At 38.1% G+C, this 17,171-nt stretch overlaps 1 protein-coding gene across 3 annotated transcripts in view; it reads left to right on the top strand.

Annotated features, from left to right (window-relative positions):
* The window catches only part of p2rx3b (purinergic receptor P2X, ligand-gated ion channel, 3b), a 77,709-nt gene that overhangs the window by 24,047 nt on the left and 36,491 nt on the right, over positions 1–17,171 (top strand). For 2 of the 3 annotated variants that reach the window (XM_046046012.1, XM_046046004.1), the window contains exons 1-3: positions 4,806–4,927; positions 5,766–5,901; positions 5,999–6,070. The exons of the other annotated variant lie outside the window; for it this stretch is intronic. In XM_046046012.1, the coding sequence (XP_045901968.1) occupies positions 4,806–4,927; positions 5,766–5,901; positions 5,999–6,070 (330 nt within the window). Of the gene's footprint in view, positions 1–4,805; positions 4,928–5,765; positions 5,902–5,998; positions 6,071–17,171 lie in introns of those variants that run through there. 3 annotated transcript variants of the gene reach the window in all.

The following is a 17,171-nucleotide window of genomic DNA, read 5'->3' as shown; positions in this document are numbered from 1 at the left end:
ATTTCATTATGTGCTACCCAACTGACAGGAGAATCCATAACTAAAAGCAATTCAGACTGCATGAGAGCCTTACTGCATTATATTCCATTATATTTTTGAATTTTGAATTGTCAGGAAATGAAGTGTTTAAACTTAACCTCAGACTCCCAGATTAATATTATTATGTTTTTATTATTCTATTATTTGTAGTAACAGAAATTATAATAATTTATTTAAATATCACATTTACTTCATGACTTATAGGAAGAAAAACATAGTAAAATTAATGGTGTAAAAATCAAGGTGATGACTTAGGCACATGGCATAACAAGTTAGCAGCAGCAGGGGTGGGGGTGCAATTATCAGGTGATAATTTTTGGGCTAAGACCACAATGTTTGAAGATTTGTTTGAATGTTTTATGTGGGAGTTAAAACAGCAGTTGGTAACAATTGAACATACAATATTATAACCTTCTGCATTTCTCACTCTGTTTCGCCCCTCCCACTAAACCTACAACAAGGAGCCAGTTGCCATGGAAACCTCATCAGCCCAGAGCAGACCACCCCAGGCTTTAGAGGCAGCTGCGACAAGGTCTAACAGCAGGATGAGAGTCTACTACACCACTGCCCCCCTCAAACGTTATTCCCCACTGTTTGTCATCATTACTCTTTGCCACTCGTCGAAACGAGCACCATGGTATCAAACACAATGAGCGCGAAGCTCCGTGTGGAGCCGGGACCTGTTCACACGTTTTGTACTGTTTTGTACTATTGTGTTTGCAAAACTTCTGAAGCCTGAGTGAGAGCATGTTGAGGAGGGGGCCTGTGGAGCATGTGCACAAGTAGTGAGACTGCTCCTGGCTCTGATTGGCTGTTTTGGATTCTTGCAAATTACATGAGGAGCAGTAGGAGAAGCCATAGGAACCTGATTATTTTCACATTCATTTATCTGTCTCATGTACTACTGTCAGGAAATAGTGATAGTTTGAGCAAATATGACAAAGTTATTTTATAACCTAACTTTGTTATAAAATAACTTTGTCGCGGGTTCAAACCCCGTTTGTCCAGGCCTTTCTGTTTGGATTTTGCATGTTCTTCCGGTGTCTGAGTAGGTTTGCTACGGTTTCCCCCACCATCAAAAACATGTTAGGTTCTTCAGTCAGTACAATTGACCAGGCACTGATAAAGATCTGGAGTTGGTCCCCGGGCGCTGCACAGCGGCTGCCCACTGCTCCCTCGAGGGATGGGTTAAATGCAGAGAATGAATTTTGCTATGTGTATGTTACAATAAAGTATCTTATTCTTCTTGAAAGAATTCCCCACTGTAGCTTTAAAGGACATTTCCTAATCAAAGATAACTCAGGGCAATGTCATCCAAGTACAATAACTTCAGTTTTGTCTGAGTTTAACATCAGGTTGTTACATCCTGAAGGCACATTTGCTGTAAAGCGTGTTTCCTGATACTACTGCCTAAAGGAAGCATATACAAGGTGAACAGGATTGGTCCCAGCACAGAACCTTGTGGAAATCCGTGCATGGAGGATTCATTGTTAACATGTACAAACTGAGATCGATCTGATAAAGAGGACTTAAACCAGTTTAGAGTGGCTCCTTTAATGCCAATGAAATGTTCCAGAATAGACTAAGTTGGTCTATAGTATCGAATGCAGCACGATCTACACTGAACGAAATTTTAAACGCAACGCTTTTGTTTTTGCCCCCATTCAATAAAAGTGGCCTTTTATTGTGGCCAGCCTAAGGCACACCTGTGGAGTACCCATGCTGTCTGATCAGCATCTTGATATGCCACACCTGTGAGGTGGATGGATGATCTCGGCAAAGGAGAAATGCTCACTAACACAGATTTTGACAGATTAGTGAACAACATTTGAGAGAAATAGGCCTTTTGTGTACATAGAGAAAGTCTTCGATCTTTGAATTCAGCTCATGATGAATGGGGGAAAAAACTGTTGCGTTTATAATTTTGTTCAGTGTAAGATGTACAGAGAGCAATTAGGTCATTAATGAGTTTTTAATTAGAGATGCTGTCAGGTGGATTTTATTTTACCTTTGGACAGAAGCACATTAGCTGTTTCCCCCTCTTACCAGTCTTTGTGCTTAGGTAAGGAACTGTACAGAGATAAGATTTATGCCAAAAGAGTTCCAGCTCTCATTTCCTCCCTCACAAATGTATTCTTGTCAACATTTAGACCATCGTAGAATGCTAAATATTCCTGGAAATTTAAAATCAGGATATCAGCCACATACTGTAATATTTGATTTCTCAATATGGCCATTTATTTAAATGACCTCAGCTCCAGTGCTGTAGATGGGCTGTGGACTGGACCGGACTGGATGATGGCGTGTGTGTTTGTGTGTGTGTGCGATTGGTAAACAACATTTCCTCCTTCCTATTTCCTTCCATCCGTATGCCATCCCCACTCTTTTTCTCTATCTTTATTCCTCGTCCTCCTCGTGGTTTATCTGCACCACGTGACTTTTTGCCTTTTCCTCCTTGTTTTCCATCCTCCTCTTATTCTCCCTTCTCTCATCCTATTCCCTTATTTCAGAAAGAAAGAGAGAGACAGAGGCACAATAATATTTTAGCACTTCCTGGTTCTAATTCAATGGCAGTACATTATCGACTCACCTTAAGTGGCTTCTGTTTAATGGAGGCATTCAGAGTCTTGATGCCATTAGACTGAAGGCAGCTTTGATGCTATATTGAATTAGTGTGAAATGTTATCTCCTGGATATGGTGTGGTATGTATTCGGATGTAGAGACGGATACATGGGACTGATAGTAGCCTTTCATACAAAATGAGGTTTGCTCCACTCACTGTGATCAACCTTTGACATGATGGTTGGATATGATGCAGTTGAATAATTAAATATTTACCGTAGAAACTGACCAACTACACTATACTGCTTGTGTGGAAGATGGGTTTTGTAGTCCTTAATGGGACATTTAAATTAACAAGTATGTCTCAGTATGTGAGCGATGGAATTTTACGTCTAGCTAATGGGTTGATCCAGCCAGGATACTGGCTTCATGGTTGATATTATTATGTAAATGCTCCGTATTTGTATAGCGCCTTTCTAGTCTTTTCGACCACTCAAAGCGCTTTTACACTACATCTGCATTCACCATTCACACACTGGCAGAACAGCCACCAGGGGCAATTCGGGGTTCAGTATCTTGTCCAAGGATACTTCAACATGCAGCCTGATATCTTGGGCAAAACCTGAATGATCACAATGTGTCTTAATTAAAAACCCGTCTCAATTAATGGTGTCTAAATTGTGTCCTTGGGTCCCTTTCGAAATATGTCTTCTCTTTTTTGAAAATGAATAAATACTTACTCATGCTCATGAAAACTCATGAATATCAAGTTTTGCATGAAGACCTCTAGTTAACAGCTTTTACAAAGTACACAAGTAAAACAAAGAAACATGGTTAGCTTTGCTTAATGACTGGAAACAGGGGGAACTGCCTAGCTGTATCACGAGTACAGTAAATACAGTAAATACACCTTCCAACTAGGGCTGGGCAATATGGCCAAAAATGTTATCACAATAAAAACATTTCATATCATTCGATATTGATAATTATCACGATAAATGTAAAGTCGTTAGTTCTTTCAAGTTTAAATGCTGATTTTTGCTTCTGACTGAAAATTTAAGAAACAAGATGATTAATTATGTGGTTAAACGTTTCTTTGTGGTCAGAATGGGAGAAACACTTGATGCTAAACAGTGAATCACTTAACAAAACTGAGGAGAACATTCAAAACTAGTATTATAATTAAACTAGTATATTAGTAAATCTTTTTTCAGTCCCTTTTCCACAACAAAATAAATATTTTAACAGAAAAATTAAGTGCTAATTTGTTCATGATTCATATGAATTAAACCAAATATTTATTGACGATATATTGAACATTAATTAGATTTATATTGAGGAAAATTATATTGTGATAACTATCATTATTGTTTTATTGCCCAGCCCTACTTCAAACAACTCTAAAGCTTTTTCAGCCTAACAGCTCCTTAAACTCCAAGCTCCAGTTTTATTCCAAGTTGTTACAAATACTTTTGAAAGTAATGAATTACATAGGAGGGAAAAACGCTAATAAAAACTTTAATAACTCTGAAAGCATATTTTAGACTACTGTACTTTATAATATTAATCTCTCAGCTTTGACTGAAATTCAAGTTTTACTTTTAGTCAACACTCTTATTACAATACTCTTTTTTTCCAATTGACCGTAAACGTCCATGGTATTCTGAGCAGAAAGAGGGAGGTGGACTTTAAGAAGTCATCGAGGGGGAAACCAGAGAGAGAGAGAGAGAGAGAGAGAGGAAATAAGGAAGAGACAGAGCAGAGTGGGTGAAAAAGGAGAGAAAGAAAGATGTTTACTTGTTGACTAGTTAGTCAACATGATACATTAAGCTGGAAGTTAGAGCAAGAGAGCATCAGCTGAAAGTAGGTGCCACTGAGCAACAGGAATTTCTTAACTGTGTTTTCACAAGACGGCTCAACCTATTCCATGAAGAAGAAGTCGAGATACAGTCCTTGGATGTCTTGATACTGCTCTCAGTGTTGGATCTGAAATATCGATTTCTTTTTTTCTTCAACACAAAATAATAGTGAAGATGTCAGCCGCATTTGGGGACTGCAATCTGTTATTACTGTAGGTAACAGCTACTTCATTTGGAGTTTACATCCATAATCCACACATTTTTTTTAGATTCTTTTAAGTCATATCACATACAGAATATACAAAAAACAAAGTATTAGTAGTAGTAAAACACATAGTGCTAGTATGTGGGCTTGTATAACAGACTTCTTCACCTACGAAACCACCAAGTCGGTGGTAGTGAAGAGCTGGACCATCGGCATCATTAACCGTGTCGTCCAACTCCTCATCATCACTTATTTCATTGGGTGAGTATTTCCCTTCATTCTGGTGTGTTTTTAAGATTTTACAGTATTTACTTTGGCCTGGTTGGATGAACAACAGCTAAAAGTTACAGAAATTTATATTCATCAGACATTAATGTAATTTCCATGTTGTCATTTTTATTAGCATAAAGTAGCATAGCTGTTATTACACCATTGTGAAGTATTAGATATTTTAATTCAAAATGTTATTTTCAAATATTAATATTAATATATATATAAGATCATACAATTTTTAAAGGCTAGAAGTTCTGTATTTAAAAACATATAGGATATATGTGGGTAACTTTTTTCAGAGATCTTATATTTTCTCCCCACGTAAACTTATTTCATTAATTCATCATCAAGTAACAAAAAAAAAACAACCAATCAAGTTATGCTAGCATTTAATAGTTTTTTGTCCAGTTAAAATTCAATTGCAGGCAGGGATTTTAGGTTTGATTGTTTTACTATTTGTAGTTTATCATCAAAATTATAACTAGTGTGTATTACAGGATATATGATACCCCTAACTCAGGTATGTATTCAAATTAACATTCATTTAAGTAGAAGATCAAGTTGACATTTACACATGTAATTTTCTTCTGTTTTATAACTATGTAAGGATGCATAAAACCTTGTAACCATTTTTAACAGTAATTGTATGTTTGTCCACGACACACCTGTTTTCTTTTGGTAACATCTCAATTTACAACCTTTTAAGCAGTTCTCTTAATAGGTAGTGATACAGGTGACACACACACACACACACACACACACACACACACACTTTCAGTTTTAGCTCAATGTCACATTTTGTGTTATTTGTGTGTGTGTGCTTGAGGTGGGTGTTTGTCAATGAGAAGGCCTACCAGGTGAGAGACACAGCTATTGAATCCTCAGTGATGACCAAGGTCAAAGGTTTTGGAATCTACAACGACAAGGTCATGGATGTTGCAGACTACGTCACTCCTACACAGGTATGGATGACAGATGGATGGGTGGACAGATTAGATGACTGACAGTAAGATACAGTGATGGTGATTATACTATAATATTTATATTTGTTTTTTGCAGGGAGCGTCAGTCTTTTGCATCATCACCAAAATGATCACTACAGAGAACCAAGTCCAAGGATACTGCCCAGAGGTCAGCTACTGTCAGTACTATTACCACTATTATAGAGAGAGTGTGAGAGAGAATGAATATATATATATATATATATATATATGTGTGTGTGTGTTTGTGTGTGTACACATAGGTACACATTAACAAATGGCAAGAAACAGCTGTTTGGCAGAAAACAGACCACAGATAAGTAAACAAATACGATCTGGGAAGTGTTTTGGGTCATTAAGTTAACCCTAGTTGACGTGATCCTAAGGTGTTTAAGTGTTTTCCACGCAGAAATCCAGAATATTTGACAAAAAACAGGAAAGAGCTCTAAGAGTTGCCACAAATGATCTCATAAGGGTCAATGGATAGAGCTGGGTTTTAATGTCCAAAGAAGGAGCAGAACTGCTGGGCAGTTGTCCGCCATTTTGCACAACGTGGCAATTTGATCAGTATATACGACCCAGCAGGGGAAGGGCAGTTAATTCCTTTCTGAGCCGGCAGAAAGGGGAAATCTCAGACCACTCCCTGACTGCAGGTGATATGCCCAGTTTAAAATAGACTAAATTTGTTAATTCAAAATGACTCAAAAGAAAAAACTTGCTAGAGAATATTTAATATCCTGTGATTTTGAAGTCCATTTAAAGTCTATAACAAGAGGGCTTGTTGTAACACTAGTTATCTCGATACCTTATAAATAATTCACTTTTTGGCCTTATGTAAATAAATTATTGTTAATCTTTTTAATCAGTCTAATTGGTTGTTGTTTATTACTTTCTCTGAGGGAACCAAAAATGCCACCACAATACACCTGGCGCACTATCAGGCCTTTGGGCTCATTTAAAGCTGCATTCGTTGATTTTGTTGGCCACTTGGTAGCAGTGGTTCTGGTCTGCTCTTGAGCTGCTAAATGCTCCACTATGTTCAACTTTGTCTGTCTGCCTGCCGAGAAACCATGAATTTAAAGACAGTAAAAATGGTTAGGGTTAATGTAGTTTAAAAAGATTAACAATATGTGTGTATGTGTGTGTGTGTGTTACCCAGAGTGAGAAAAAGTATAATTGTGCCAAAGACAGTGACTGCACAAAGCACCTCAACAAGCCAGGAAGTTATGGTGAGATCTTCTCTCTGTCTTTTTCTTTTCCTTTCTACTTTAAAGTATTTGTTAAAAACAGTTTTATAATTAGAGGTCCAAGCAGTGAAGCTGCTGGAGTGTACTGGATCTGTTAAGCTTATTAGGGGTCCAAGCAACGAAGCGTTTTGGCCTATAACTTTTAAACCATAAGTCTCAGAAACAAAAATCTTTTTTCCTGGATTTTGTTGGTCCATATGAACCTAAGCCACACCCAGTATCACCTGCACATATTTTCTGCCATTTTGAATTTTGTCCAAATCAATTTCTTTTGCTACCCCTTAAAACAAACGTTGAGGAATCGGCATCCAAAGTTTCACATAGAAACAAAAAAGTACTTTGTTCTGGACCAATCTGTGGAAAAGAACTTAACTTTTTTAAACCAGTGTCTTTAAGGTCAAATTTACATAAATGTCCATAAATCAAAATTGGCTTAAATTATTGTAACCAAACTTGTTGCAAGTGTTCTGATGCTAGTTCTGAGCTTCGCTGATTAGTCCTTTGGGTATAAGTTTATATCTCGTAATCGGCTGCATGGGTTTGTACAAAATTCACATTTTCTTTTTTGTTCAGAGTTAGATGAAAAATCATCAAAATATTTGACAATACACATGAAACCAACATAATAATGTGTGTGTTACAAATATCCTGTAGTCTGGCAAGTGATGTCATTGCTTCATGTTGTGTGAAGTTCTGTAAAAGTTCTCTTCCTCTGTTTAGTTACTCTGTTAGTCAAATCTTTAGCTTTAGCAAAACTGCCTTTATCTCACAAACACAAATACTTACAAATACAACATTGATTTGAGTGAAACTGTTTCCACATTTTCTTCAGCATGTTCAATTAATTGTATAAAATTTGGTTAGGATTGGCGAAAGAGGAGTTGTATAAGCACAAACTCTCATCTCCATCTATATTGCTATAACTTTTAAAAATCATTTAAATTTTACCATAGTTCCTAGAGAGCTTTTTCAACACATCTGCGGATGTGTGACAAAAATTTGCCTCTATGCCTATGGTCAAGAAGTGAGTCCAAAGTGACATTTAGCGTCTTTAATTTAATATAATTTAAACATTTGTAAAAAAACAAAAACAATACACCCGAAACCAACATTTCATTTAACTAATGCATGTTGTGTGTTTTCATTCTTCTTCTTCTTCTTTCTCATTGGGGTCATATTAATTAGAAGGTTGCCTATTGTGACCCTGTGGACATTTTTTTTTTTTCTCTGCCAAAAAAAATAAGACCTAGAAACACAAATATTGGCAGGTGGGTTCCAAATTCCACCTACAACTCAAGCACACACAATGACACTCATTGACCTCAAGGTTATGCTAATAATAATAATAATATTAATAATAATAATTATTATAAAATTTACATATTTGCAATCATATCAAAGTGCTGGACCTAGAGTCAAAATCTCTCAAGACATCTGCATCTGGTCTTCTGGTCAAAAAATGTCACATTTTGCAACTTTTTCTGAAAATCCTGTTTTTGATATTTCGCCAGAAACTGCTGGACCAATCATCCCAAAATTTTAAGGTCATAAACTCCATAAGCTACATCAAATACCTCAACATAGCATCAGCAAACAACAATGACCACAATAAATTATTGGAAAGAAAACAGAGAGATTTGCAATCTTCTTGGACCCCATCATTGCTGCTTCTGGCTATGTCTATTCTATGTTTATTTGTGTTTACCATTTTTATTATTGCTTTTATATTAATGTATATTGCTTGCTAAGTAGCAGAAGGGAGTTAAAAACTCAATTTCACTCGACAGCCTTTTGTGACAAATACCTTGTACTTGTACCTTGTTATTACGCTAATGCATACAGTGTATGTGTTGAATTAATAATTCAGAACTGGTATTCACTTATTTTTGCTTTTCCAGTTTGCATATAAGCTTTTCTTTTCCTGCTCAGGAATTCTTACAGGGAAATGTGTTCCTTTCAACACCACAGTCAACAGATGTGAGATAAAAGGATGGTGTCCTGCCGAAATCGACACCATCAAGACGTAAGACAATCCTGGAAAGTGATGGAGAGCTTTTTACAAGGCTTTACAATCACTGTTCTGTACTGTTATACTAATGTCAGACACATCTCTGTTGGGGCAGCTCACTTAGTCACTAACCTAGTAATATTTATCATGCAGATAGTTTAAGTTTTCTTTGTCTGGCTTTTGAGATAATCGAGAAGGCAGGCCTTCACCACACTACAGTGGATTTAAACTGAATTGTATCCATTGGTAGAAATCTGAGCCTTGACACACTGTAATAAGCAAAGACAACTTTGTGTGCTGACTTTGTGCGGCTGAAGAAAAATAACACATTTAAACACAATACTGTTTGTGTGTTGGTCTTTTCTGTTGTTCTGTGCCCCCCCTTCCCCTCTCTGTCAGTACGCCAATGATGGAAGTTGAGAATTTTACCATTTTCATTAAGAATAGCATCCGCTTCCCAACCTTCAACTACACCAAGTATGACAACTATAATTCAAAATATGATGATGATGATAATGATAATGAAGTCTGACATGTTGAAATGATGATATGTGTCTATGTGTGCAGAGGAAACTTCCTTCCTACCATCACTGATGATTACATCAAAAAATGTAACTTTGACATGGTCAACAACACCTACTGCCCCATCTTCAGAGTGGGAGATGTCGTCCGCTACGCACAGCAGAACTTCACTAAACTGGCAGACAAGGTAGAGTCAAGAGATACTTTTAAGGTTTTGGGGGCAAGTTCAAGTCATGTCTTTGTAAGAAAATTCAAAAGTCAAGGCAGATGATTTCCTGGGCCCGTATCAAGCTTCTCAGACTTATTCATAAGCACACTGCTAAGAACTGACTTAAAAGTAAAAGAATTCTTGGCTCAAAGCTGCACTTAAAAGTTAATTATCAAGCATCTCAGACCTAATTTCAGTGAAGTGTAGGATTAAATCTTAATTGTCTGATTCACGACACTTGCTGTGCTGCAAACAGGATTTTGGATGACATATGATGTAGGCAAGGACCAATCACTGAATAGATTTCCTTATTTAAGAAAATTCTCAAATAAATTCACATTGAATGGTGAAATTCAACACATTTACATTCAACACAAATTTGACAATAAATAATTTTCAAGAGAATACATTATAACATTGGAAATGAAAGATAAAAAAGTCGATCTTTAAATGAGCGCCATCAATTGCGTCTACAACTCCTGTGAAGCTGGCTCAGTGGTCAGAAGACAATAAAGGCACTATACAAGTACAGTTCATTTACCATTAGAAACCATTACAAATGTTTGTTAAATGTTTGTTAAATAATTGACATCATTCCTGTGCATAGGTCTAACAACTAAACACTTAAAGATCTGTTTCCTGAACCGAACCAATGCGACAATAATACATTGTTTAAATTTTCCAACTGGTCCTGTTTGCGTTCACAAACCTCAAATGGTCCTGAAACTGTAAAGAAAAGCCATGTGGTGGAAATGTCAGTAAATTAATGGTCAGCACCATCAGGTTCATGTTGGTCTGGAGCCCATATCAGTAGACCATCGATATGAACATCATTATTAAATTATTTAACAATTCAAGCAATTGGAGGAAGAAACTCTGCATCAAACGGTCTTATCACAGAAGTAGACTTTGTTTACAGAATCCATATGTATGTCCTTGAATGAATGAATTAATAAAAATAACAATAATAATCTTTATTTATAGAGCAAAGACAATGAAAACAAACAAATAAGATCCACGGTAAAAGCAGGAAGAAACTTAAGAAATTAGCTCAGGAGAAGAACGGGTTGCCCACTAATCGGAAAAACCACTGGTCGGGGATTCCAATTAGTGGTTGCCCACTAATTGGAATCCCTCAGTGGCTCAGTGTATGAATGTGTGTGAATGATTGAATGCGAGCGTAAAGCGCTTGTGTTGTCAGAACACTAGAAAGGCACTATACAAATACAGAGCATTTACAAAGACCACATTTACATAGCCAAATGGTCCTATTGTTTAGCCTCACAATGCCATTGGATACTAAATGTGTTTACTTATGTGTTAGGCCAAAAGGCCATGAACTCATATGACCTGCAAACTTTCCTGGAAGCACATCTCATTGTTTCATTGACACTAGTTATTTGAGTGATAAAGAGGTGGTTGAATATTTCAATGAAGTGGACAAAGAGAATCAGACACCCGCTGATTGTCTAGCTCATGATGATGAGAACATCAAACCAACCAAACCAAGTCAACCAACATAATGGACAATAACCTGGGACAGGCTACCAAGCTACCCCTAATACTGATTTCAGAACAGGAGATTGTTCTGGGTGCAGCCAGCATTAAAATACACAACCCCGTTGCAGGCCTGAATGCAGCTTGAGTGCGCTGAATGACAGTTTACAGTAGAACGGATGGTCCCTTCACTCCCTGAGCACGGTACCAGTGAGTTACTCACCAATGGTGAACAGTTCAAACGTCCCCTCACTGTTTCAGGCAGGCGACCGTCTACTCTCAGTCCCACTGATGTTGATGTAGAAGAAGAAGAAGAGACCACTCCTTAGGTAGTCCCAGCGGTGATGATGAAGAAAAGGAGAAAACTCCCACCTCAGTGCCAGTGATAGCCAGAGGTGCACCCGTGTTTTTCCAGTCACACGGGGCACTATCTGGTGTTCTGTCCGGGCCTCAAAGTCCACACACACACACGGCAAGCAAGCCGCGAGATACTATGCTAATTAGCCTACCGGCCGAAGTTAGCTCAGAGATACACAGTAATGTCCACAGCAGACTCTTAGCCAAAAACACACTTCTCTTAAATGAGTCAGGCTCTACACTCTAATATTCGTCTTGGTTCGCAGCTATTCACCACTCAAAATACAGTCGCACACTCACACTGCGGTGTCTACTTCTCTCACATGTCTCCCTTGTTTTTTTCTCCTCCAGTTCCTCTGACTACTAGTCCCGCCCCTAACAAATCATACCTTTTAGAAGCTGGATGTCTCTGTCAATGGACTAATCAAAGGCACATAAATAAAAGCAGCAGGTTAATATGTCTCACCTCGTGTTGAGTGATGTACGTTCTAAACAAACTGTGAAAACACTGTCCCCTTAAAGGAACAGCGCCTACTATAGTAACAATGTAGGGTTTACACTGCTGTGTTTAAATTAGCTCTGGGGTTTAACCCAGGGGCTACATTAAATTGCTGTCAAACCAGACACCAAGATTTTTAGCAACAGGCCTGACATGATCCACTAGGGACCAGCAGATGGCAGCATTTGCTTTGCTTTGTTTTGCTGGGAGTTCATGACCAGGATCTCTGTTTTGTTGAGTTCAGTAAGAGGAAATTATGTGAAATCCAATTTGTGACATCACAGAGGCAGTCAGTAAGTGAACTCAGCATTCCAGGGTCTGTGGATCTGACAGCAGGTACATCTGTGTGTCATCAGCATAAACATGAAAAGAAACACCATGTGGATACACCATTCTGGATAATATGTCCAAGGGGAAGCATATACAAGTAAAATAAAATGGACCCCTGAGGAACACCATATTCAACCAAACAGAATGTAAAGACATAGTTATTCACAGGCACAGAACCTCCTATTGGACAGGTATTATGAAAACCATTCTAAAGCTGTACCAGAGATCCCCACCCTGTGCCTCAGTCTGTCTAACATGATGCTGCCCAAAGTCTCAAGTCCTGTCTTTTGTGACTTAATTCTGACTTAAGTCTAAAGTCAAGTTGCAAGACCTTGTGACTACTATCATGAGCAGGATTTTTTTTTTATAGACTCTAATAAAAAACAAAAACATCCCTCTAAATCATCACCTATGACCCACTAGAATTGTGTGGCGGTATCTGTATCTGCAGAGACCCTGCCATCTGAATGTACATAGATCACACCTGTCGGGGTCAAATTGACCACTATAAGCAGATGATTATTAGGTTTTATTTCTAACATCTGTATATTTATTCAATGAAAATTAAGTAATGAAATAGACAATCGCTCTGTTTACTTAATTTTATTGACTGTTTCAAAACAGTACACCTTTTCAAATGTACAAATAAAATCACTGTACTCTGTGTAATTCAAATACACTATACAGTAATATTCAATTCAGTTTTATTTATATAGTGCTATTCAATATCCACACAAAAATACAAAAACGGTAAAAGTGGTACAGGCAGAAAAGTAATAATTGTACTGGTAATAAATGATGATAATAATAATAATAATAATAATAGTAATTATAGGAGTGGGTGTCAAGCAGGAAGAGCAAGAGACCACTGAACTCGTATAATTACCTCTATTTTTCAGCTGGGCTAAAATCGCTGATCTATTTTCAACTATTTCTCTTATTTTCTTACTGGGTGCACCCTATTATCAATAACTCAAAATCTCGATCCTCAATATTCACATCCGGTGAATGACCATATTAAACAATACCTGTTTCAATATTATCACTTCACATGTCACATCAACTTTATATCATTCGCTTTTCACCATATGAGCAATTGCCAAAATCACAATAACCAGGACATCATAGTACACCAAATAAACCGTATGAATACTCAGTTCTGCAGACACCAGGGATGCGTTTCTAAAAACGGATGAGGGAGGTAATTGTCCATTCAAAGTCCAAAAAAAAAAGTAGAGTTAGAGTCTGAAAGTGTGGGGTTGTGCAAGTGGTGCTAGACGTTGAGTGTAAAAGTGTTGCTGGTTATCCTACCAATGTGGCAGGAGAGGGGTAAGATCAGTAGTCCTTAGCTCAGAGTTCCTCACTTCAGCGATCTTCAATCCAGGGATCTTGAGTTCTCATCTGGGTTGGCTCGCCATCAACTTTAACTCAGCTCTCCGAAAAAAACCTGGCCAGCAGTCACTGACACGGCCAGAATAGTTCATTAGTCAATAGCCTTTTCAAACGGGTTTCTCAAGTGTTCCTTTAACCAATATATATATATAAATGCAAATGGCACAATCACTATTTTTTAAATACGTTTTACATCAAATGAATTACTGAGCAAAGTTTCTATTTTAACTTAACAAAGCTTATACATTTTTAAATATAAAGAACAATGTTGCAGAAATTAAAACTATGCAGTGCAAATGCAACAGATTCACCATGAACAATGAAATAAAATGTCAAACAGATAGTTTAGTTGAAGTCTACAACAGGCTAATTGCACTGTTCATCACTCACTGCTAATTTTGTTAGCTCTAGGCCCATGCACTTGAACTGGCTAGCTTAGCCTAGCATCTTGTGACGCAGCAGTAAATTATTTATTTTTTACATGACTCACAAATTTGGGATTTCTTTGTCATTCGGCAGGTTTCAGTGAACAGGGCCTCACATACACACACACACACACACACACACATCTACAGTCTTAAAACAAAGTCCAGACTGTTATCACTCTCATCTGACAACTTATACGGTTTTATCTGAACTAAATTTTACCGCTCAGAAACATGTCCTCTCCCCACAGTGTCACCCAGTGTCAGCAACGATGCTGTAAACCTGCGCTCTGATTGGCTAAGGCACTTCCGTGTTGTTAACCCTTTGTGACCTGGGTAAAATAAGGTACTATCAGGGGGGTAAGCCAGAGATCGGAGGCCCAATCCCAACATCCACCCTCACAGACTCACAGACTTTGAGGCGCGTTCCCAGGAAGTCCGTGAGGCCTTAGGGCTGTCCCACTGTCAAATCGTCAAGTGCCGAGGGCTCTCTCGCGGACATTTTGAGCCCTTTATAGACCCTTTCCGTAAGTCTGCATTTCTGCAGACAATGGCTGTGTCCGAAATCCCCACTCATTCACTACTCCCTACCCCCTATGTAGGGAGTTGTATGTAGAGCACTATATAGACAGCTCACGCCATTAATTAAGTCATTGCCATCAGACAATCAGTTGTTTCCATCAGCGCAATGCATGATGGTATATAGGGCTTGGTTAGTAACCATCGATTGTTCACTAATTTTCAAAATGCATTCTGGGATACATTGAGTGGACTATATAGGGTCTAGTAATTCTCAAGCCCAACAGTTCCCACCAAGAGCAAGCACTTGGCGAAACCTCGAGCAGAACCATGGCTCAGGGTGGGCGGCCATCTGCCTCGACCGGTTGGGGGTGAATTATAAGAGAAGAACAAAAAATAAACAAACAAGCATCGACACCACGCTGATGTTAAAAGTTTTGAAAGTTTTCTTAACTTAAGATACTGCACAGAACACATGAAGTCAGAGGAATGCAATGACCTTACATATTTAGTTTATTCAACTATTTATTTTAGTTTTTGCTTGATGATGCTGTTTGACCAACAATAGTTTTATTGATTAATTACAAATATATATTAACATTTAGGCTAGCTCTCCTCCACTCTGCAGGCAACATCAAATAAACAGCATTTTGAGCCCTTGCAGCCTCTCACACTCAATCACTTTCCAAGTGACGTCAGTAAAGTCTGTGAGGGTTCAGGGCTTAGGGGGGGACATTGGGATTGGACCGGACAGTGAAGCCGACCAAAGCCTGCATAGAGGGATCCATGTAGGCCCAAAAATGACGTCAAAACCCCATCCCCTGCTCTCCATTCAAATCAGGGGGTGACTTCGTCCAGTAATATACTGTCTATGGGTACTATGACGTCTTTAAGATCGTGCCTGACCATTAAGAGCTTTTTCGTGAGCAAAAGGATTTTACAGGGAGCCAGTGCAAAGAAGCTAAGACAGGAGAAATATGATCTGCTGCAGCATTCAGGATCAGCTGAAGAGTTTTAAGGGACTTAAAACAGCTTGATAAAGAATTGCAGTAATCCAGCCTAGAAGTGACAAATGCATGGACTAGTTTTTCTGCATCATTTTTAGACAGGATATTTCTGATTTTTGCAGTATTACGTAGGTGAAAAAAGGTGGTCGGTAGGAGTTAAAGGACATGTCCTGATCAAAGATAACTCCGAGATCAAGGTTTTTACATCCTACAAGGCACACTTGACGTTTAGCTAACTGATTGGTTTCATCTGGCTTGACTGATTATAATAACAGTAACAATAATAATAACAAACAAAAAAATTTATATTTATTTACAGTCATTTGTATTTATTTTCTTTAAATATCCTTTATATTGGGTTTCTGATCAGACAGTTAAGGGGGAAATTATTTGAACTGAAGCAGTACAGTAGAAATAGCTCAATGAGAAGGAGCTGATTAAGATGTTTTCAAACAGTAAGAGCGTCTGAACTTACAAGGCATTGACAATGTGTGCACAGATTAGTTGTCCCCCATTGTCCTAATGCACTGCAGGGACCACCGGCTTCACATCCTCTTGGTGAAACAAATGTTATGAAACACAATGCGCACTGCTATTAAGGCACAGACTCATCCGCAGCTCCCAGTGAACCCTATAAAATGCAGCAATCAGGGTATGGTCAGGCACACGTTTGTTTGTATGTTTATTTTTTTAAGAACGGATGTCACACTACCTCCGGCATAGGAACAAAATGTTTTGTTTTTTGTAACATTTCTTCCAAACATACTAGCCGGTACAAATTGGTTGCTTTTAAATGTAATTCCCAGAAGCCAGTTTATGTGTCTCATTTTGAAAATTCTGTCAGGGAGGAGTGATTGGAATAAAGATCGGCTGGATATGTGATCTGGACAAGTCAGATGACCAGTGTAACCCTTCATACTCATTCACCCGACTGGATGCCATGTCACAGAAGAATGATGTCTCACCTGGCTACAATTTCAGGTATTTAACTACATGGTTGGACTGATATGTTCCATCCACAAACTAGAAACTTAACCATTGGCCAGATTGCATTGAAATCATTGGATATTCATGGTCCCCAGGGAATGATTTCTAATTACCTTTTCTAATTACACCATTACCTTTCTCTAGTAACAGCTGACCAACACCTTTACTAGAAATATAGGAATTTCTAAAGGCAAATTGCCATGGACAGCTTTCATAAGTCTAGTATCTGAGCCACCTATATGTAAATGAAAAGA

This window comes from Micropterus dolomieu, linkage group LG01 (assembly GCF_021292245.1).
Source record: "Micropterus dolomieu isolate WLL.071019.BEF.003 ecotype Adirondacks linkage group LG01, ASM2129224v1, whole genome shotgun sequence".
Classification (NCBI taxonomy): Eukaryota; Metazoa; Chordata; class Actinopteri; order Centrarchiformes; family Centrarchidae; genus Micropterus; species Micropterus dolomieu.
Note: the sequence above shows the minus strand (reverse complement) of the source record. Positions and strands in the feature narration are given on the sequence as shown.